At 36.0% G+C, this 25,260-nt stretch overlaps 1 protein-coding gene across 1 annotated transcript in view; it reads right to left on the bottom strand.

The window, feature by feature from the left end:
* The window catches only part of LOC117416637 (parafibromin-like), a 123,691-nt gene that overhangs the window by 82,274 nt on the left and 16,157 nt on the right, over positions 1-25,260 (bottom strand). The window contains exons 8-9 of the mRNA XM_034027914.3: positions 12,779-12,877; positions 8,928-9,006 (exon numbers count right to left, since the gene is read on the bottom strand). Coding sequence (XP_033883805.2) covers positions 8,928-9,006; positions 12,779-12,877 — 178 coding nt within the window. The remainder of the gene's footprint in view (positions 1-8,927; positions 9,007-12,778; positions 12,878-25,260) is intronic.

Here is a 25,260-nt window from a genome sequence, read left to right as displayed (position 1 = left end):
GAAATCTTGATCCGATCCTGGAGCTGCGCAGCCGTAACTAGGAAAAATGACCAGTTGAGAAGCGAATATGCGTGGTGCAGAGCTTGAAGAATCTGAATGTCAGAAAATGAAGTGCATTTAATTTAAATGACATAAATCAGAAGCAACTACTGTACATGTATACTTTAAGACTCCAGCGATTCTATAAAAAACAGATTGAGTATACTAATACCGGTATCTGGTTTTGTTTTGTTTTTTAACTTCTAAAAATGTTTTAATAAATGTTACCGTAATCACGGTCATGTGTATTTTCTGACGGACACACAGATTGTGTATTATTATTGTTAAGGCAAAAGTGGGGGAGGGGTGTTGACTCAAGACGGGCGAAATAACAAGCAATATTACTATAATATTTTTAACATTAGCTAGATAGATTAAGTTGTTTAAAATTCAAAAGTCACAGCACACAGTTACATTAAATAATCAAGAAATGCAGTTAACATTTATTAAAATGGTGAAATATAAAGTAAACAGTTTGCCTGAAAAAAGGGTGCTGTGTAAGTCCACTGTAATGTTATTCTATGTTTAGAATTAGGCATGTTTAAAATTCAAAAGGTAAAGCACAGCACACATTATGCTAAAGAATCAAGAAGTGCAGTTAACCTTTATTAGAACTGCCATGGCAGTCATTTTTACGTTTTTCACTTTTAATTTAAATGACTGCGTGTGTGAAAGATATGCGGTTGTCCGTTCTTGACTTTTCCTAAATATATGTATTTAATACCCTAATGGTGTTTGAAAGGCAGGGTCGCAAAAAAAAAAAGTTAAAATCCTCCTCTACCTTTGACTGCCTTTTACAATACATGGTTTTATTTTGACTATAACCTACAATATTCTATTTTATTTTTATACACAAGCCTGTTAGCGCTACTGGATTTGGCAGCCATCAATTCCTTCGTTTTCTACAAGGAATGCACCGGGAAAAATATCAGTAGGAGAGATTTCATCATTAAGCTAGCCACGGCAGAAACATTTCGATCAGAAAACTGCAAAGCAGCAGGCTGCAGCAGCTCAATCTGGATTCTGTGCTGCACCGAGTGACACACACACACAAAGAGAAAGCATACTTTAATTTTAAATTAAAACGACTTTCTTTTTTACAGTTTTGTATGTACATATACCTGTTTACACACTAGTTAGGCTTCCAAACCATAGGCTGGGGAAGCCTATTGTTTTTCTTAGGATTATTATTATTTATTTATTTTTTTTTTCTAACAAAACATGCTCAAAAACTCACAAAATTTGGTACACTGGTAGATGCCTATGGATGATGGTGATATTCAGCAAATTTGCGCAAGTCACATGGTTCGGCAGCCATATTGGATTTTGCAGAATTTGTTAAAACGCCTATGCATCGGAAACCGCTTACTGCAGTTCTGAAAATTGCTATACATGTTGAGGGATAGTCCATAATTAACTGTTGTTAATATGAAGCTGATTGGTTCTGTGGTTTGGCAACCACATTGATTAATGACATAAAATTACCATAAAAATATAAAATCATCAAAATTCAAACATCATCTTCTCTGAAACCACTTATCCGATTGAAACACAAATTGGAATAAAACATCTCAGTATGGTCATCTGTTACGCTTGTTCAAGTGCTAGTGAAAATCATGGCGTCCGCACTGCATGACATCATCAACATACGCAACTGGCTACAAAACTGTCTATAACTTCTCATCGGCTGCACCAAAACGCACAAAATTTGACACGGATGTAGAAGACTATGGGATGTTGTGTCATGGTCAATATGGCGGCCTTTGGTCACATGGTGTGGCAGCCATCTTGGATTTAATGAAAATTCCGGGCAATTTTCAAAAGTCGTCTAATATTTGTGCCAAAATTGACAGTTAGCACAGCTGTGATAATAACGTTTCATCTATAATAACCAATGCGCTTAAATTTCACGATAACTGCTTGGATGGAAGCCTTTATAGCTGCTAGCAACTCTAGTTTCTTTTGAAATGTTTATTTTATTATAGTTGTTCATTTTTTTGTAGTGCTTTATATGTGGTAAGTTAGAAAATAACCCCTTTCATGTTTAATTGTTCATTTAAAATGAAAAGACAAACTATCAGATACACCTCAAAAGTTTTATTCAAGCACATCACATCAAACATCTGCACAACCGAAACCCTGTATTTAATATTGATGTTGTTTAAAATGTAACCATCATAATGACTGCCGGCAGCGGTTTTAGGTATGAGTATAACCGCGGCGGTTCTAGTGTTAAATGGGGAAATACAAAGTAAAGGCTTTGCTTGAAAAAAAGGGTGCTGCGTAAGTCCACTGTAATGCCATTTTAAATCTTCATAAAACACACATTAATCTTTAAAGCTGAAGTCTATTGTAAAAATCAATAGGACTCTGGGTCTGTATTGTCGGATCCAAAATGAAAAGTGCTTACAATGTATTCAATCAGTGCACACAGCAACTACTGTACTGCACAGCTTGTTCTACTCACTTCAAGTGCGAGATTTGACATTTCAGGCATTATTTGTGAATGGTTATTTATATATATTTTTTGCATGGTTACTAGCAGAGTTGTAACAAGTCACCAAATTGGGACTCGAGTCGAGTCGAGTTGAGTCTTTGACATTCCAAGCTCGAGTCGAGTTGAGTCACTTCGAGTCATTAGTTCTGACAGTTCAAGATATCTTGATTTAATCCGATTAATTTTACAGGAGATTAGCAATCTTAAATACAAAATTCGGATGCACAATAATGATCATACTTGCCCCAGTTATGTTCACCATTAAAAGTCCACAGTTTCTGCTTTGTTTTCATCTTTCAATTTTAGTGAATTTGATTGCTTGATCTATTTATAAGCACATTTTGCCACTCTATACAGACCCCTTTCTCTGTGCTCAATTGTGTTGGATTTTTAGTAACCACAAAACAAAGAACACTTAAATATTTTCTTCAACAATGTCACTCCCTTATAGTTTTGTTTCAGATACATTAACCAAATGAAAGGAAATTGGGTGGCATTTAATTTTTAAGGTTTTAACACATAGGAGACCAATAGAAAAATAAAGAAACAGGCAATTTTATATAATTCAGTTTTATATAATTCACACGTAACATAGAATCTATACTACATATCTCTCCTCTTAGTGTAAGCTTAGCTATGGAGTGACTTTTTCCATTAAATGTCAACCAGACCTTTTTTAAGAAACAGATACTGTTTCACAAAAGCACAAAACATAATAAATAGGTGTCTGTTGGAGTCCTAATGGCATAACAAAACATAATACTGTACTGGAAAAAGTACAAAAACAAATTAATCTTTTCAACTTTCTCTCCAGTCACATCTTACACTTTAACCCTTTGCGGTCCATTGTCGGACTGTGTCCGACATTGCAATTATTCCTCTCAGGTCCTTTGTCGGACTGGGTCCGACATCATTATAGCAACGCAAAAAACGGGTTTCTAGTCATTTTTTCTCCGGAAAAAGCCGAGAAAACCATTCAATTGCCGAGTGGGAGCGACAGGAGCCGAGACAAGTCGGGAAAAAAAAAAGGCGTATCTCATGAATAGTCATACATGGCCCTGGTATCAGATAATGGGGCGGTCGTAAGTAAACAAGCTGGCTGCCTGTGAATCAGCGCACAGAGAACACAGACATTTGCAGAGCTTTGAGATGTTATAGTAATAAAATAATGACTTGGATCGCATTATTGAGGAGTTTGGTGATAAAACGAGTGATCAGGAGATGAGTGATCGGTATGTACGACTATTATTTTTATTATTATCTATTTCTTACATAGGTGAAAGCTATAGCGAACGAAAGGGTGGGGCGGGGCTGGAGATGCCTAGTGAGTGCTTTGTTGATATGCAGGGCCATTTAAACCCGTTTGACTGTGGAAAAAAATACTTTTAAACAGCGCGTCTAAAATTAACTGCGCGTGTGAAAATTAATTAGACCTGACGTGCTTGACGCGCAATTAATAAATGGACTGCAAAAGGTTAATAAAGTTTTATTTATATGTATGAAAAGAACAGTTTTAAGCCTTAAAGTCTTTAACATAAACCTCTAGTTTCACAGACCCTGATTAGCACTGACCTTGGACTACCTAATATTAGTTTAAACTTCCAAATGTTTGTAGTTTTTATTAGTTTGCATTAGCTTAACAAATGTGTACTGTAAACAATGTTTTATTCAGAATTGGATTTAAAGGGAAATTTAAAAATAGCTACAAAGCACCAACTCCCTTAAGAGATATGGTGTCCATAAATAAATAGATAAAATACATTCATTAAATAAAGAGAATAGTGAGCACCAAATACTTCCCAAGTTATTTACTTTTCAAGCTTTCACTAGGCAAAATGTTACTTGTAAAGAAACGTTTTCCATAAATTCATTACCTATTTGTGTGCTCACAAAAGCTGAAAAATAACTCCTAATCAGTGCTTTTTCTGCCGTGTTGTTTAATTATTAAAAATTATTAAAAATAATTTAAAAAAATTATTAAATTCCAAGCGAAATCTTGCGGAAACAAAACAAGCCCTTTTTGCCCTTCAAAAAGCAGCTATCGCTTGTTGACTACAAGTGGGTTGAGAAGGGGGAGTGGTTTGCTATCGCTCGACCAAATCTGCTCAGTTCCAGCAGTGTGGAGTAGTGGTTAGGGCTCTGGACTCTTGACCGGCGGGTCGTGGGTTCAATCCCAGGAGGGGGACACTGCTGCGTACCCCTGAGCAAGGTACTTTACCTAGATTGCTCCAGTAAAAATCCAACTGTATAAATGGGTAACTGTATGTAAAAATAATGTGATATCTTGTAACAATTGTAAGTTGCCCTGGATAAGGGCGTCCGCTAAGAAATAAATAATAATAATAATAAACAACATACCACATACATTATTTATTTTTATATTTATATATATATATATATATATATATATATTATATATATATTGTAACACAGCAGGGAGGGGGTTAATATCCTCCCTGCAGAAAACATGTGCGTATGCACATTTTGTTAATTTGCTTATTGTTTAATTGTTTTTCTGTTAATTGTTTTATTGTTAATTATCACCTGCACCTGGCTATGATTGTAAATTAGAGCCAGGTGCAGGGTTTATAAGGAGAGCAGTCGGTTGTGCCAGATTAGGTGGACAATCCAACCAGACTTTACGCAACAGCCAGACCGCGGTGTCAGGGGACAGTACCTCAGTTTCCCACAGATGCTTAAAATCCAGGCCGGTAATTCGGGGGCTGGTGTCTGGCCTTGTCGTTACCTGCTTTTCTAAGAGTTTTCCTGACTGACAGGAATACATTATTGCTGGTTTTAAACTCACTGTCATCAGAGATGTTAAAACTTCTACTGTTAAACTATGTATTTAGTCCAGCTCAGCGTTATAAAACTGGAGACTGAATACTAGTCCTCAGTTGAACTTCTTGCACTGGCATAAAATTCCCTTATGATGTTGAGATTTTTTGGACTTTATTTCCATAAAATGAATGTCAATATTCTTTTCTTTAATAACCGAAAGTTGTCCTTATCAGGGTTGCTAATAACCGGCATCTGCTGTACATGCAAATTATTACATTCCCCTCACCCTCCTTTTATGAATGTGGTTTTATTTTAGGAGACAGTCCATTTAGCCTTATTATTTATTTCTTATTTCTTAGCAGACGCCCTTATCCAGGCAGACTTACAATCGTAAGCAAATACATTTCAAGTGTTACAATACAAGTAATACAATAAGAGCAAGAAATACAATAACTTTTGTTCAAGCAAAGTACAAGTGTGACAAACCACAATTCAATAATACAGCAGATAATAGTGATAGTTACATCAGGATATGATTAAATAGTGATAGTTACATCAGGATATGATTAAATACAAAGTACTACAGGTTAAACACTTGGCAAATTACAGTATTCTGAAGTACAGGATTAAATGCAGTAAAATAGGGGGCAGATAAGAGCAAAATAAAGCACATTTACATGAAGGGTGATAGTGTCCCAGGATACAAACAGAGGAGTTCTACAGGTGCTGTTTGAAGAGGTGAGTCTTAAGGAGGCGCTGGAATGTGGTCAGGGACTGGGTAGTCATGGCAACATGAAATAACATTAGACATTGCTATCATCTGCACCCCCTGGGGATAATAGGCGTAGAAGTGTTTTCTATTTTGTGACTTAAAAGAGCCAAGTTCAATAAGCAGTGTGTACATTTAGCTGCAGCCTTGGAGAAAACAGCTGCATAAAGCTACAGTCCATAAAACTGTTAATGTGTAAAAAATAAATATGCTTCATTCAATATCTGCATGTGGTGTTAATTACACAACAAGCCACTTGGTAGTCTGTTGACAAACTGCCACAACCATACATTTGCACATTTAGGCTTTGTTTTGTTTTTATAATGTTTAAGGCTGAGGCGATGCCTAATTTTTCACTATCGGTATATCGTTCTCCAAAAAAAGCTGATGCATCGATTCGGCGACGTTATGAAAGGGTAAAAAAAAAAAACCTGCAGTAATACATGTGGAGCTGTGGATTACTGTGTAAATTTGCAAGTAACGCTTTAAAAACTATTATGCATATTCAATTGATTACATCAGTTTATGCATATACAGTAGTAATTAAATATGTTAATCTATTATTTTTTTTTACCTTATTTGTGTTGATTTGTACCAGTTGGGGGTCAAAGCAAAACAAAAATAAAGTTGTTTAAATCCATAACCTGTCAGAGTAACAACCAATCAAGAGAAAAAGTATTTTAATAAAGCAGTGCGTTTCTAAAACCCAGATGTAAAAGACAACATTCCCCCTTTTCATACCTATCCAATAATTTTGTTTATATTACGAAGTAGTTTTATGCAATGCAACATGTAAAAATGGTTCCACTGCTCCCTGCATCCTCTTTAAAAATAAATAAATAAATAAATAAATAAAATAAAAATAAAATCCCCAGAGGTCCCATGTAGTGTACCAGCAGAACAGGGTTTTAGCTGTCAGAACACAGGGCAGACCAGCAACATGAGGATCATCTAATGACAATTTCAATGGAAACTCCTGAGAATTATTTAGACTTTGATTTGGAAAGAGCACAAGTAATTTGACTTGGGTGCTAAAAGAAAAATTAAAGAACTTTTAAAACAGCAAAACTGTAAATAGTTCTGATGTTGACAGCTACCCGCAGAGACATTGGTACATGTTCTACAACACTGAATTTTACATCATGAACGGGGGATTTTCAAAAGAAAGAATTTCATGTTAAGCTTGTCTTTATGTTTATTTCTACTACCATTACTTATACTGTGTACTGTTTTGCATGTTAACTTTGTTAATCTGAAAAAAGTTACATTAGAAATTAATATAATTATGTTGATGCAATATATAAAAACACAGATGTTATGGTTGAAAACGCAGATTTTGAGATGGTTTGCTTTTTACAAATGCACATTTTTAAAGACTAGCGCGACCTCTGCATCTCATTAACTGGTCACGCAAATTAGTTGTGTTACTGTCCCAAACATTACTTTCTTTACTTTTCTTTCTTGCCAACTTAATATAGAAAATAATTGTCAAACATCAGAAGGCATTGTAGTTCGGTGGATACAGTATTTGTAATTCTAGCACAACGCTCTTAACTTGCTCTGATACTTTGAAGACTCCTGCACAGATCCAATCCCACCAGTAAACACTCACAGGGGGCGGGGCAAGAGGGGAGAAGGTGAGCTCAATCACATGCAGATTTAGAGTCAGACCTGAGGGGAGCAGAGAAGCTCTGCGCTTAATGCAAAAAATAATTGCGATTCCAAATTTAATTAAAAAAATAAACTTTCCTTTACACAAAAACGATCCACAGGGTTGACTATTGATAGTTGTCAAACGATACGATGCATCAATGTATCTCCTTAGCCTTAATGTTTTTGGTTTTTAATTTGCAAATACGTTTAGCACTGCCGATTTCCAGTTGAAGCTTTGCCATATGTATGTTTAGCTGGGTCTGACCAGATATACTACAGTTGCACTATGTGTCCAAAAATAAGTGCACAGTAAGTTATATTGTGGGGTGGGATGGGCAGCTTCATCTGTAATCCAGTAGAGTATTGTTTCTCTTATATTAAAAACAAAAACTCCAATCACAATGAATTTGCATTCCAAATGACATGTTAAGCATGAGTAAGTATCAAGTAGAAAATAAATATATATGTCTATCTTTTTCTCTTTCCCATTCAGAGAATGATATGTGCAGGTTTAATTAATCCATTGTTTGGAGAAATAATGAAAGCAGTCCTGGCTCTCTCTTGTAGCTGAATTTGCTTTGTGTGTTTTAATTTATATTCAAGACTGAAGGGCACTGTACTTCTCTAAATTCTTGACAAATGTCTGGTTGATTAGTTTATGTTAGTCCTGAAATATGCTTACCTGCCTTGAATTATTGTGACACATTTTAAAATTGGAATGCTGGTTTGATAAATGCATTCAATTGAAACTACTATGCATATTCTGTCAGTTAAGAATCCTTCATTATGTGAAAATAAATAAATAAATGTAATTTTTTTTATATGTATTAATACTGGCACGAAACAATTGTTCCGATTGCTTATTTTATTCACCATGCGGCTACATCAACATTAAATTTCATTATTTATTTATTACTGAAATGTCATGGTTTAATTTTAAGTTGTTAATGCAATTTTGTGTTTGTCAAAACTGAAACAAGTGCTGAATAGCAACTGATACAAATGCAACATTTGGGAGAGAAAAGCTTCTATATTCCTCATTATCTTGAATAAAAAAAATAAATAAACTAAAGTCATCATTAAGTCTTACACACTCTGGCTTCTCTTCAGTTCAGTTCGAATAAATCTTTACATATATCATTGTATGTCATGTAATAAAAACAAAGAAAACACAAGACTTCATTTTACCTTCTTTCCCTTTGAATCTTTCCTGATCATATCTGTTGTAAGCAGCTGGCACTGGTTGTTTGTTCCTTAAGGAAGGATCCTAAAAAACAAAATGCAATTACATTTAAAAAAAAAAAATTATATTTAATGTATTCTATATTCTATTTAAAGAGAGTGGCTACCAAGGTTATTACATTCCTTATCTTACTTCTTATTGGCACCAACTGTAGTACCACTGGCCCCCTTTTTCAACTATGGGGGCTGCTTCTGAAAAGACTACTAGATGCTGATTTTATTTTTTTTCTTAGTTTCTTTTTTTTTTTTTTTTAAATAAATTCCCGCTAAGGCTGCATCACCAATTTGTGCCGTTGTGCTCCACGCCAAGTAAATAAATAGAAAATCTGTCTACAAAAATATTTTGTAGAGGGGGCAGAAATTACAGCTGCACGCTATAGTAAAATGGATAACATTTCTGTTTTTCAGAACCAAATCCACCCACCCAGGACATTCTTGCTGGAACAGTTTGAAAACATGGTAATTAATAATAAATTGAATGAGACACAAGAAGATATAAAACATTATATAAAGATAAGACATTAAATATAACAAAAAAGGTACATGATTTAGACTATTAAAATTGTTTTTCTTGGTCATATTTGCAAATGTTCACGTTTGACCTGCTAGTTTCCTGCAGCTTTCCTCTATTCAGAAGCAGCCAAAAAGATGTTAATGCACTCAGAAATTGGCACCTCTACAGAGACCAGATTAATGAGCCCAGGGTTTCAAGCCATAGTATGGCATTATACTCAATAAAATTAGCCTCTATGAGCCTCATTAAAAATCAGCAGTGAAATGAACTTCTCTGGACTTGACACTTCATAGCTCCAGTGACCTGTATGCAAAAGTTCTCCTTTCTCCTTGAAACAGGTTTCTTTGAAGGCACGTTACATTGTTAAACATCTTAAACTTGGTTGAAAAATACATAAACTCATGAAGCCTTGAAAGGTAGATCAATTTAGGGGGATATGTGTAAAAGCAAACATTAAAAATACACACACTTTAGAGAATGTCTTGCAGATGATGTTGAATTGCTAAGAGCTAAGACAATTTGTTGACTTGTCTTTCTATTTTCTAAAATTGTTTATTTGTTAAAATTGAAGTGTCTGAAGGGAACAACACTCCAAAATTACCTGAAAAGACTAAAAAATTAAATTTGATGCAACCTACTTTAAAATGCAGGGCGCGAAATAACCAACGGCACTGGCGGCAATTGCCGCAGTGCCCAAGCCGCTTGTCGCAATGCCTCTCAAATTAAAAAACAAAACACACATACGGCCAAAGTTGCCTGTAAGCCCTTCCGTCATTGCCACCGGTGCCCCTCAGCACCAGCACATCTGATCTGCAACCCATTCACAAACTTGTTCAGCGTCAGCTGGCCCGTTCTGTCACAATTCAATTTAATTCTGTCTAATCTTGTCCTGCGAGAAAATGACTCATTATCATAATGTATTATTGTTGCCATTCCTTTTACTGTGCACCTCCCACGAGAGACATATTGTATCATTGGTTAATCACATGTGTTCACTGGCAGTGTCACTGTGATTTTTCCGTCTGTGAACACCATGCTAACTCAAAAACGTTTAAAAAGAAAAAAGAAGAAGAGCTGTCTAAAGAGGCAGCGAAATGTTCAGGTAAGCAATGGGTGCACAACAATTCATCCCGACAACAACAACAATATTATTATTATTATTATTATTATTATTATTATTATTATTATTATTAAAAGTACAGTACTGCAGAAAGGACAAGATTAGACAGAATTAAATTGAATTGTTACAGAACAGGCTTAAAATTGCAATACTTTACAATGCAACGGTGCAATACACATTCTAACTCCTTTCATGTCTTCAGTGTATCAATTGCTAATTTATACAGACATTTCAATGGTCGTCGTTGTTTTGTAATTCAGTGTTATACCCCCTGTGACAGGATGGCTGACATAGTGACGTCAGGCCAGATGCAGGAAGAAAACAGAGAGAAAAATACTGCGATGCAAAAGACACGGCGTGCGCCGTTTATTTAAAATAATAAAAACAAATAAAATATTTAAACACAGTGCTCACAGAGCAAAATAAATATTCAAACAAAAACAAATCACAAACACAAAACAAAACAATAGGTCAGGCTGCGACGATCGCTCTCACTGATCCTATGTTGATTTTTTAAATTTTCTTTTCTCCTTTTTCTCCTAGCTCTCTCATGTTCTCTCCTCTGAACACCCACCTAGAGCAGGGAGAACTGCAGGCTTATATGCAGGTGACCATCTCCTCATTAGCAACAATTAATTAACTCGGGAGATGGTCACCTTCTGCACCAGGTTTTTTAATGTGGATGGGGCTTTCCATCCATGCTGCAAATCAATACAAAATATACGGCTTTGCCGTCATATTTATAAATAAATAAACCATAACAATAATAATAATAATAATAATAATAATAATAATAATAATAATAACAAAACAAATACAAAATAATAAATTGCACTGGGGCGGAGGGGTATCCCCGTTCTGAAAATAAATACATTTATGGCAGGGTTTTGCCCTGTCCCCTTTTCATGTGCAGAGCTCCTCGCCCTACCACACCCCCCAAAACACCAACGCTAAAAATGAACACACAATAGGTAGATAATTTAGTACTGCTCAAATTATTACACCCTTCATGAATCATGCCCTGAAAATTGGTCTAAATTTAGCAAGTCTAATTTTTGGCAGGAGTGGATAACCTACAAAGAAAAGGTATCACTGCCAAGTAACTATACAAAAACAATTCTAAACCGTTAGGTAGGGATCCAACAGTTTGGATTCTCCCAAACTGAACGATACCGACAAAGGATAAAACCGAAACCTTAATTTTGTTCAGATGTCTATGGTTGTTTTCTTTTTAAGTTTGTCGATAAAAGGTGCTGGTGCTAGTACTAGCAGGAATACACAAACACTCAGCCTGCATACCCTAACTTCACTTCTTAGATCATTTTTTGTTTTTAATAAATTAAAACCTGAAAATGGAAGTTTGGGTTTTACAAAAAAACAAAAGTTGTTGAGTCCGTTAAATTACTGTGTTGACCTAAGCTAAACTAACTAAAACAGCCACATGTTAAAATATTGAACGACAATAAAGGTGTTCGTGTTAGTTCAGGACCCGAACCATTTAAAACTAAGCAGTGAACTGGGGGTGCTTAATAGTAATTTCAGGAAGACCATGCTTACCAAGCACCTGGATTCAAAGGGGTGTTGTAGCCTTGGTGCAAATATCTGAAAGATGCTTAAATTAAATGCTTCTGGTAGCAGGTCAGTTTATTTTTATTAACATAGCTTCATTTACTGTGCATGTATTGAAATATATGATTTTACTCATGGACAGAATGGTATGAAGGCCACAATTGTTCTACAACTATAGCAATTCCTCAGATCCTCTAAACCTTAGGACAGACAGGGTACTGACAGAGAGGATATTTTCTAAAGAAATGTGAAACTGTTTCACGACAGTTGAATACGCTGTTCTCTAGTTCAAAAAATAAAAAAAAGATGAACTCTGAAAAATGACAGGTAGATGTACAGGCACCCCCAGTAGGAAATAATTACTTGCCAGTCTCAGGTAGCGACATATATGATCTTATTAATTAGAAAGGATTAGGCCTTGAAACAAGTGCACTGCTCTTTTTAATGCTTGGTCTGTATTTTGACACATTATGAAATTCATATGTAATGCACAGCTGGGACTGTGCAATGCATCACCATGTAAATGTACCGAGTACACCTGTCTACCCTCAGTGGTAGAAAACTGGAAGCTGTATTTAAAATGAATGTTCTCACCGCCTGTGTTGCATTCTGTGTTGGTCTCTGTTCAGGGGCACGTCCCTCTTCTCTGGCTTTCACAGACTGGAGAATTGCAAAGATGTTCTTGGCAAAGTTCTGCAATTAAGGAAAATGAGTAATTGCTTCATTATCTAATATATTCCTGACATGCAGTATGCAAGAAAAATTAAACACCATCAGATTATAACAAACTCATTACTGTATAATGGAGGGAGATAAAGGGGGAGGGGGGGAGAGTTGCCTCTCTGAGATTCTGAGAATGACGGCAGATTAAAAAATGGTCAAAATTCACAGCATTATCATTTTAGAAATGAATACTGTGTTCTTCAAATCAGACCTTGACCTTTCAGGCGCTGTTGTATCGGTAGTACCCATCGCTCAACAGAAAATACAAAATTCATTACAGAACCAAGTGCTTCATCCATGACTTCAGTTTAGGCTCTATGATGTGACAGATAAGGCAACCTTTCAATATCTCGTAAACACTAGGCTTACAGTACATTAGTTGAATCTTCAAGTTGCCACTAGCAGTGGCCAATTTATTATTTTTCAGGGGTGACAAAAATAATAGTTCACATTCCTGTTAGCAAATAATAAAAACAAGATTTGTTTTTGTTGTTATTCTTTAAGTATGTCTAATTTCAATATCAGAAAGAGAATTTATAAAAACAATATTCTGTAAAAGCAAATATTGTACTCTGCCTTTTGTGAAGAAAAAAAAAAGTTGAATACATTAGGTTGTGATTTATGTGCATGGGAAGGACTATTCTATTTCTATGGTAACCGACAACTGTGTGGCTGATATGAAGGTTGCTGCCAGTGTCTTAACTAGAGAAGTGTATGTAACATAAGGAAGGGCTCGTGAAGAACTGATGGGGTAGTGAAACAGAAGCATAAAATATACACACAATTGGACAGTCCCTGAAAATGCTTGCAACACCACAAAATGTGTTTGAATGATTCGGTCTTGAAAATTAAGAAGGATTAATACTAAAAAATAGCATGTGTAACAGAAGATACAAATGATTTATCTTATAGGAATCAACACTTCAAATGAACTCTGAAATTCAAACTTACCTGTGAAAAACAAAATTGAGTGTATATTTTGCAACTGTTGGCTTTGGCAGAAGGAGACAATATCCAATCATTCATGCTCGACTTAGTAGTCATAGACACCAATTACGAAGAAAAATGATTAGAAAAATTGTTTATTCCCCCTGAGAAATTAAAGCATTTATTGTTTTGTGTTTTTTTTTTTGTTTTGTTTTGTTTTGTTTTAAATGGAACCCTATTAAAACAGCTTCTTCTCTGTACCATTCAATATTCTATTCTATATTACCCACTACTCACATTTCATTAAAGTACTAAACAGATAGATTCAATAAAACTAGGAGCTGAGAAATCAATTTAAATATGCAGAATTGAACTACTTACAAAAGCAGATAGATATAAAGTGTTGGCCACAATGATTAAGCTTTATACAGAACAGATAGTTAGTATCTGTTACCATAGAACAATTCTGCCATCTAGTGAAAGAGATTGAACAGTACCTGAAAAAGCTAAAAATAAAAATGCTACCATTAGGCAAAAACCTTTTTTGAATATACCAACAGACTTTTAACACTACCAGTGCAGTGACATCACAAGTTGTATTACAATAAAAAATAAATGTTAATTTAGTACTTCATGAACTAACTAGTGCAATGGCATGTGTATAAAACAATTAAATATTTTGTTTATACTATAGCAGCATCCGCCCATGACAGAAATATCGTATGTCATGTTTATACCATGAATGCAGAAATCAATAAAAACACACTGTATCCTCTATATGTATGTCTGGTATAGTCGCATGGGATGTTGGTTTTTAATTCACGCCCACTACAGCGCTTTAGTGCCGGCATAGCTGGCTGAGATCCCCAGTTCAAATCTCACCTCAGCCACTGACTCATTGTGTGACCCTAAGCAAGTCACTTAACCTCCTTGTGCTCCGTCTTTCGGGTGAGACGCAATTGTAAGTGACTCTGCAGCTGATGCATAGTTCACACACCCTATTCTCTGTAAGTTGCCTTGGATAAAAGCGTCTGCCAAAAAAACAAATAATAATAATAATAATAATAATAATAATAATAATAATAGCTCTTCACATTGGCAGTTAAGACAGGTCTGTGCTGTCTCCGAACTACCTTGCAAGGTGGTTCAGAGCTGTCATTAAATATGTTGGCTCTCAGCCGCTTCAGGCAATTCACACAGCCCAACATGCCGCTGAAATGCTGGCTTTGAGCCGTAATAACTTGTCTGTGTGAGTAGGGCTCAGGTTAAATGATTATTAACACTAAATCTGAATTAACAGCTTTTTTCTCTCAACATAAAACACTGATGGATTACTATGAAGATCTACTGAGATGGGCCATTTATATTAGGAAATTAAAGTGCTTTCAGAGCTTGATTGGCCAGTAAGCTTTATTTTGGTGTGAATCTACTTCTGGGACAGAACTTCTCTATACAGCAACTCGAACGCGGTATCTTTGTAGGGGTAAGAACACAGACTAATGCCACTTATCTTATGCGGCATAAAATCAGCCTGTGAAAACAAGATCACATTTTGTTTAACATCTGTGTTATTTGCATTGAACACTCATTAAATAACTTCCTCCATCGTAGAGATAGGGGGCGTTTTAGTCACAGATTCTTGCAGATCTGCACATGCGAGCTTTTCTAGCAGATCTTTCTTCAGCTTTTTTCTTAATTGCATTTATCTTTTCTGCAAGTGAAAAAGCAACTCGGGTTATGTTACGTTTTGCTAGCTGCTACAGGTGATGTCAAGCAGACTGCAGCCGAAACCAGCCAGCACAGCTTGCTCGGGGAAACTAAAAATCCACCACTGAGATTAGCTAGTCCGCAATCTTTACTACAGATGAGGAGTCTCAGTATGAATCGTTTGATCTCTGGCTGGTAACTATGGAAACACACATGACTGACTTCAAAATCACTTTTAAATCCAGGTAACTTAACCCTTAGGTACACAAGGAATTGAGCGGTTGTTCAAACGGTTTATTCTGAAAATACCTTAGTGATTCAAATATTGCATTGAAAAAAAGTTAAAACTGTTTTTTAATTTTTTTTTTTTTATGGAACACATGTCCCTTAAAGGGTTAAGAAAACCTTACATGCAATGACCCAGACTGCTCTAGATTACTAAACAGGTATGTATTTATTGTGTGTATTAAAGTTAAGATGCACCATTTCAATGGATTAGTTAACGCTGTGCACATTTGTATCTTACTTTAAAACAGAGAAGAAAAACAAAAAATGGCATTATTATTCAAAGCATTTATGAGTCCCTTACTGAATGTCCAACAGCTGGTTATTGTAACTGTGAATTAAGCATGCAGTACAATAATCAACATGAAAAATAAATACCATGTAAGTATTCTACTAAGGGTGGGAAATTCAAATAATTAGGTAGTCGAATATTCTATTTAAAAAAAATGGAATATTAAAATATTTGACCTCTAATCAGAATGACAGGTCTATTAGAAGCAATCAATGTGTTATGCAATACGCAAGGTATTGGAATAGGAAAATAAAAAGTAGAAATTCACACTACAACTTTATATAAAAATAAATAAATAAATAAATTAAAAAAAAAACCACATATATTTTAAACTGCAAACTGCATTTTGATCTTGTTTAACAACTGCTATAAAATATAGGCTACATACATAACTTAAACAGACACTAACCTGCGCATGTTGATTCAAGAAGATAAAAAAAAAATATATAAGTAAATGTAATTCTGCTGATTTTGGAAACGAACAACAAACTTTTTACAGAAACTCTGTATTGTCTGTGTACGCATTCACAAATTCTTATTTAAAAAGATCAGCATGTCGGCGTGTTTGGGGTAAAGGCAACTGCGCAATCTGTTTACTGTAAGTCCCACAGCTGAACAAAACCCTCTCTGCTGGTTCAGTTGTAGCTGGGAAACACAGATAGGCCTTTGCTAAACGTGCTAGTTTTCTGTAGCGATTTTCATTCACTCCCCACCATGCAAGTGTGTCTTGAAGGCGGAATACACGTGTCAAGTGCTTATTTTTCAAGTTCTGTTTGCAATGAGGTGGTTTCCATGTAGTATTCCTCACCAAACAGTGTAGCCATAGTGGTATGCTTGTCAGAGTGAGTTTTTTTTAACAGATGAACCAGCTGCTTCTATAGATGTGCGTTCCTCTCCCACGATGTCATCAGTGCTATCCGTATCAGTTAAAAGCAGTAATCCACTTTCTCTCTTACAACAATTTTAACTGCATCATCAGTAAACTTAAGGTGTTTGTGTCGAGGGTCCAAAAATGATGCGATAAGTGCTACTTTATGTGCCGTATCTGTATCTGAAGGTGCCAAGCGCCGCCTTAAAGATTCGGACACAGTGGTTTTAAACTGTGAAACTTTATCAGATTCATCGGATCAGATGCTTTGATAGCAGGGTGGTAGTAACAGGGTGCACCATTGAGTTGGACACCTCTGACTCACCACACAGAGCAGTTGTGGCACATTTCAAAGAGCGCAATACTGGCAGCAGCTCTTCGATAACTTGCCAGCTATTATCCGTTAGGTCCAGTGTTCGGGCTTCTGTTAATTTCGTGTAAGCCCTGTCAGATAACACTGCTGCAAGTGCCCATCTCTGCTCTTGAAGGCGCCCAAACATGTCGTGGATTGAATTCCATCGTGTACGATAATATTGCTGCTCAAGACGGTGCTCAGGCAGATTTTGCTGCTGCTGTTTCAACTTTAAAGCCTGAGTTGCAACGGTGCTGTGGTGAAAATGGGATACAAGTCGGCTCACAACACCAACCACATGACATGCTAGAAAGTAAATCCATCATTAAATAGCTAGTGGTAGAGTATGTGCAAAGCACAAATTCAATTCCCACTCAAGAAATGCATTGCTTGCTAAAACAATGTTGCTGGCATTGTCATGAACACATGCAGTGATTTTCCCATTTATATTCCATGCTCCAGCACATCTGCTAGATTTCCTGCTGTGTGCTGTTCTGGCATTGCACGAGTTTGCAAAACAACACTTTCCATTTTCCAGTCCACTATAAAATGACAAGTTATAGTCACATAAGATTCTGTACTCAATGCGGTCCATGAATCAGTAGTTATAGCAACCTTTTGTGCTTTTGCCAACTTACTGTTAGCAGCAGCACACTCCGCATTTAGTTTCTCCAGGCGAGCTGTGATTGTTTTTCTTGCTGGAACTGTACACTCCGGTTCAACAATCCCGTAAGCTCTCGAAACCCTTCTCCTTCAACTAAACTGATAGGTAGCATATCCTTTGCAATCATGTTGGCAATTAATGTTGAATTTTGTTCAGCACGAAAAACATCACAGACGACTCGTCATAGCGAAAGATGCAATGCACGTTTGATTTTTTTCACTATCTGCTTGCAAAGTAGGTGGATGCTTAAGTTTTAGATGATTAAGCATCAAACCTGTTGATTTGCGATAGGCAATATTGATTTTGCAGCCCTTACACTGTACATTACTCTCGTTTATTTTCTCAAAGTAATTTTCTGCAAGGACACCATCTTGCCCTTTGCTGCTTAAAGTACTAGCCAATAGCAGACCAAGGAAATGAAATGTGCCCACCTGCCTATTACTCATCATTGTGTTGGTAATTATTTGTGGATTTATTTTCACAGATTCCTCATTTAAAAAAATATTGTGCACATTTTTTTTTTTTTTCTTTTTAAATTAGCGAGTAATCAAATGTTTATTTAAGTATTCGAATAATTTTATTTAGGATATTCGAATATTTGGTCTCACCGCTATATTCTACTACATCAACCTGTGTTTCTTTAATTTAGAACAAATCCCCTGGCGTTGCAGAATATCAGAATCTAACACTTAAACTTCTAACTAGACATCAAACCATTCCAATTTATGTAAAATGTGCTTTCCCTAACACTTCAATGTTGACAGCCATCAAAAGAATACTTGCTTTGCACATTCCAGTAACCTTCCTAAAACAAATGTCATCATCAATACTACAGCACATCAAACAAGCTAGGGAAAAAATTCAAAAGGGGTATTAATGCAAGAAGGAGGAAAATAAATCAGCAAGGTCATGGTTTATTATTATTATTTATTTCTTAGCTGATGCCCTTATCCAGGGCGACTTACACTTGTTACAAGATATCACATTATTTTTACATACAATTACCCATTTATACAGTTGGGTTTTTACTGGAGCAATCTAGGTAAAGTACCTTGCTCATGTGTACAGAAGCAGTGTCCCCACCAGGGATTGAACCCATGACCCTCCGACCAAGAGTCCAGAGCCCTAACCACTACTCCACCCTGCTAATCCCCAATGGCTGAATTCTGCAGCGTATTTAGTCTTATTAGAGGTCAAGAAATAGCAAGAGTCAAAACTACATTCCCTTTAGACACACTCATTTTATAAAAGCATCTCACATGAAAGGCAAAAATGAATCTCTTGTGGGAAGTTTCCATATGACTTGTCAAAGAACGTGCGCTTACTTCACAAAGACGGTGCTTTGTACTGTGCTAATAAAGTTCTTTAAAAACTATAGCCTGTGTGGTTTTGCATGCAACCTCCAGCAGCAGCCTCACCTTGGACATAATTGGAACCCTTCATCTCAAAACCCTTAATCACAATGGAAAGTGTCTCATGGCAAGTCAGCCTCAACCTACATCTGACAATTTCTTCATATGGGTCCCATCAAGTAGTGAAATTTGGCAAGCCAAGGTTATGGGACAGCATGCCGTCAAGCAGTGGTTGGGTATGGTTGGGTGTGGTTAGTCCCACATGAAAAGGAGATAACAAAATACTTCCCCTGTGTAGGTGTCTATTCCCCAATCAAATTATCTGTTTAAGGTTTATATTGGTATACTAGTTGGGCCTAGTGTATGTCAATGGTCTCCTATGTTTGTATTGTCGATTTATGTATTGGTTGTGTTTTTGTGTTGAAAACTCCAAGCACTCCCTCCTCCTCCTCAGAGTCTCTTAAAAATTGTTACATTTTCTTGGCGGGAAGGAGCCCTGCTATAAAAACCCAGAGTGGGAGTATTCACACGCTCTGATTCCACAGTTGTGGTAGGGAAAGTTACTGCTGGACTGTGCTACATTTGGAGTGTACTAATCCTAATCACAGGGACAGGCCCTGCAGTGCTGACTACAACCTCTATTATTTTTGTTTTATTCTGTTAATAAACCACACTATTCATTTAATTTAAACTGGCTGACTCAGTGCAGTATTTTCTGCCGCCGAATTTTGGTTTCCAGCCACCTTCTGACTTTCTGCGAGATTCGCGCAGCAACCTGCCTAAGACAAAGCAGCCAAACCAGAAACACTGCACTGTGAGGTTTACTGTGGACACAATCCTAAAGCCTGTCTCTCTTAGTAATATATCCACAGCTGGATCAGTGAATCAAACAGCCCACAATTGCATATGGCTCCTAACCTAACACCTTGAACCCTTATTGGAGTGACAATCATATAAAGCTAAAAGTCTCAGAAATCTGTATAGCACAATTAACAAAATAAAAAGGGTTGTGCTTTAAAGTATTGAAATCAGCTTTGAACTGAAACATACTGATCACCTAGGAAACAGGTTTCATTTTTTCAGCAGGCCTCATTAATAAGATTACAAACATCTGAAAAGATGACAAAACACTACACAATACTTCTGTTTAACAAGTTTAAAGAACTGCATTTTTATCAGGGAGCACCTGTGCTTTGAACACACTTTTCTGAAAACTGGGGAAAACATGAATTGGAAGTTTCATGTGCAAATCGTTGTTAAATTATGAGTGATGATCCAGTCCACAACCAATGTTCAATTAGCATGATTTCAACATATGCTAATCAGTCTCTATAAGTAAGGAACACTTTGATTAATAGGCATCGGAGCAAAGTGATTGTTCTCAGAAGAATATATAAAATCTTGGACAGAAAAACTAGTGAGTGCAATTCCAGACAACTGTTGATTATGAAGCAATTTCCTGAAGTGGCCACTGCTTCTTCATCTCATTTTGGCTGTTCTGAACACCAGTCAACAGCTAGTACGTAGTTAACTGACTGGTACATTTATATATTTTTTCACCAACAAAACTAGTTTTGTCATTTGCTTATTGTGCGTTTATGTTTTGTTTTAATTGCATATGCAAAATACATTTAGCTTAAAATACACAAACAGATATTTGCTCATTTACTTGCCAAAAATCAGTATTACTACATCAAGACAGGACTTATGGTTCTAAATGGTTATCTCTAACAGTGATGGAGCTGTGTTGCTCTAGTATCTGGGATAAACATGCATCTTCTTATTAGGGGTGCATATCTTTGCGTTCACAACGATACGCATCAAGATACAATAAGTAACACAACAAATACTGTCTTTGTTATTGTGAACTTGCAAAATAAATTCTAATGTAAACAAGTACAAGAAATTATAAAATGTGATCTCTACTGCTGAAATACTCCAACTATCTTAATATAGCTTTATAACTTAAAGTCAATATGTATAGGTGTGGACATTTAACAAAACAGAGCTAGCCTTGATTTTGTTTAACATTTCTATTACTTCGATTCATTTCTCTAAGCTCATACATGCAATTTGCACGTGACCTCTGTGGCTTTGCTTGGGGTCAGGAAAACATTACAGTAAGAAACACTGCACAGCCATGTTTGATGGGGGTACTTTGTTTACAATCTGAGGAGAGATGCTTAAATAACTCTCATGCTAAAATTGTATATACAAATCTAAATGAATTATTCAAAATAAATGATCCAATTAAATAAACAAAGGTAAATTGTTTTGTTAAACTTCCACACCTATACTTTGAAGATATTCAACTATGAAAAATTTCCATTGCACAACAGGGAATCAAAATAAAAAGTATGCAGTTTTAAACAGCAGTGAACAATCGCATTAATTTTACAAAAATAAATGCCCCCAATAGTTTAGCTTTTATGTACTTTACTTTATAAAAACAGTGTTGACAGTCCAGTTTATTTACATTCTTCAGTGTTATCTGTAGGGACAATGCATTACGGTATTCTTCAAAAACACTAACTGGTCAAAAAGGCTGTAGAAAAGAACAAGAATGTCAGTCCAGGTACCACACCCAAACAGCATTACAGCAAACTGAGACAAAGCATAAGCAATATAAGCAAACCTGTTAAATTTGCAGACAACACAAAAATAGCAGGAGTGGCAAACACTGTTGTAGCAGCAAAGGTCATTCAAAATGATCTAGACAGCATTCAGAACTGGGCAGACACATGGCAAATTACATTTAATAGAGAAAAGTGTAAGGTACTGCACGCAGGCAGGCAATAAAAATTTACATTATAAATATCATATGGGAGATAGTGAAATTGAAGAAGGAATCTATGAAAAAGACCTAGGAGTTTATGTTGACTCACATATGTCTTCATCTAGACAATGTGGGGAAGCTATAAAGAGGTCAACAAGATGTTCGGATATATAGTGAAAAGTGCTGAATTTAAATCAAGGATTTACAATGCATTAGTAAGACCTCATCTAGAACACTATATTCAGTTCTGGTCACCGCACTACAAAAAGGATATTGCTGCTCTAGAAAGAGTGAAAAGAAGAGCGACCAGAATTATCCCAGGTTTAAAAGGCATGTCATATGCAGACAGGCTTAAAGAATTGAATCTATTCAGTCTTGAACAAGAAGACTACGCGGCAATCTGATTCAAGCATTCAAAATTCTAAAAGGTACTGACAATGTCGACCCAAGGGACTTTTTTTACCTAAAAAAAGAAAGAAACAAGGACCAGGGGTCACAAATGGAGATTAGATAAAGGGCAAAAATAGAAGGTCAGTGGTTGAGGTGGGAATTGAACCGGTGATCTCCTGGTTACATGCCTGTTTCTTTAACCACTGGACCACACAACCTCATCCTTCAAAAAGCTGCTTGATGAGATTCTGGGATCAATAAGCTACTAACAACCAAACGAGCAAGATGGGCCGAATGGCCTCCTCTCGTTTGTAAACGTTCCTATGTTCATATATAAGCCAAAAGTGGAGATGAGTTAATTGTGTTTCCTTACAATCAAAAGCAAACTCCTAATGCTGCATTAGGCTAAACTAATATGTTTACAAGTGGTCTCATTATATATACATTTAACTGAGCTTCTCTAAGTACAGTGTCTGGAAAACCAGTTTCTGAAAAATGCACACGTCATTTGTTTTATTAAAAAAATCACTATCATCATTGCAACTAGCCCAACTCGTCCTTTCATTGAATTGTTTCTCCTTTAATGGAGACTTTTATAAACAAGTTAGAGGTGTCAGTATGGGAACAAAAATGGGGCCCTCATGTCTTTTTATGAGATGGATTGAAAATAAAGTTTTTCAACAGTACAAGGGACATACACCAATGTTATATTTTAGATACATTGACGACATATTTGGCATCTCAGACAACACTAATGAAGATTTAATGGATTTCATACATTTTATTGACCAGTTTCATCCAGCTCTAAAGTATACATGAAACATTTCTAAACAAATTTCTTTCTTAGACATTACCATCACGGTTTCTAATTGTACCTTTAATACTACAGTTTTCTACAAAGAAACAGACTCTCATTCATATCTAAGATACGAATCCTCACAACCCAAAGCTTCTCGCAACTCCATTCCATACTCCCAATTACTAAGACTGAGACGCATTTGCAGTGATGATAGTGATTTTTTGAATAAAACAAATGACATGTGTGCATTTTTCAGAAACTGTGGTTTTCCAGACACTATACTTAGAGAAGCTCAGTTAAAAGTATCGACAATAAACAGAAAGGATGCCTTGTACAAAACCAAAACACAGAATACCAACAATCGTATTCCCCTTGTTCTTACATATCATCCTATGACCAAAAAAGTACAACACATCATACAAAGAAATTTTAGCATTCTTCAAGATGATCCTTCTACAGCTCCTATTTTCAATAACCCTCCTCTAATGTCATACAGAAGAGACAAAAATCTAAGAGAGCATCTGGTCCACAGTAACATTCGACCCAATCTGGACAGTCTTAAGGGTACGTTTCCATGCAATAGGTCATGTTGTGCAACTTGTAAATACATTCACAGCAACACAGTACTTAAGTGAGCAAAATTCTCATTTACTATCCATGATACTTTTACTTGCATTAGCAAAGGAATAGTATATTGCATTGGCTGCATCAAATGTAACAAGCTATATATTGGCGAAACAAAACGACGCTTGGCTGATCGCTTCGTGGAACATCTGAGAAGTATACGAATTAACACCTCTACTTTTCCTGTCGCCAGACATTTTAACAGAAATGACCACACTATAGAAGACATCACAATTTGTGGGATGGTTCATTGCTATGGAACTAATGCTGTCAGGAAACAAAAGGAATGTTAACTTATTTTCAAACTAGGCACTTTGGAGCCATTTGGAATGAACATTCTATTCTGAGGTCATCATCATCATCATCATCAACATTCTGGAATTTTGTTCAAAAAACTACTTTTTTGTTTTTTAACAACTTCTCAACGCACTGTTTTTTTTGTAATCAGCCGATGAAGGACTTGTAGTCCGAAACGTCCTGATAATTGATTTGTAATCAATTATTCTACCTTTTTAAGTACCTGAAATATCCTTTTTTCATATTATATATATATATATATATATATATATATATATATATATATATATATATATATATATATATATATATATATATATACACATATATACACACACACACACAGAGCCTTGTAAAAGTATTCAGACCCCTGACCAATTCTCTCATATTACTGAATTACAACGAAATTTCGTTCTGTTTGATATTTTATTTTAAAACACTGAAATTCAAAATCAATTATTGTAAGGTGACATTGGTTTTATGTTGGGAAATATTTTTAAGAAAAACAAAAAACTGAAATATCTTGCTTGCATAAGTATTCAACCCCCACACATTAATATTTGGTAGAGCCACCTTTTGCTGCAATAACAGCTTCAAGTCTTTTGGGGTAAGTATGTACCAGCTTTGCACACAGTGTCGGAGTGATTTTGGCCCATTCTTCTTGGCAGATTTGCTCCAGATTGTTCAGGTTGGTTGGACGACGCTTGTGGACCTCAATTTTCAAATAGTGCCACAGATTCTCAATGGGATTGAGATCAGGACTTTGACTGGGCCACTGTAGGACATTCACCTTTTTGTTCTTGGACCACTCCAATGTTGCTTTGGCCTTGTGCTTGGGATCATTGATCCATCCATTCTTCCTTCAATTTTAACAAGATGCCCAGTCCCTGATGATGAGAAGCATCCCCACAGCATGATGCTGCCACCACCATACTTCACTGTAGGGATGGAGTGTCTTGAGGCATGGGCAGTGTTAGGTTTGCGCCACACATAGCGCTTTGAGTTTTGGCCAAAAAGCTC

The sequence above is a fragment of the Acipenser ruthenus genome, chromosome 12 (genome assembly GCF_902713425.1).
Source record: "Acipenser ruthenus chromosome 12, fAciRut3.2 maternal haplotype, whole genome shotgun sequence".
NCBI lineage: Eukaryota > Metazoa > Chordata > Actinopteri > Acipenseriformes > Acipenseridae > Acipenser > Acipenser ruthenus.
This window is presented reverse-complemented; position numbering and strand designations above follow the sequence as displayed.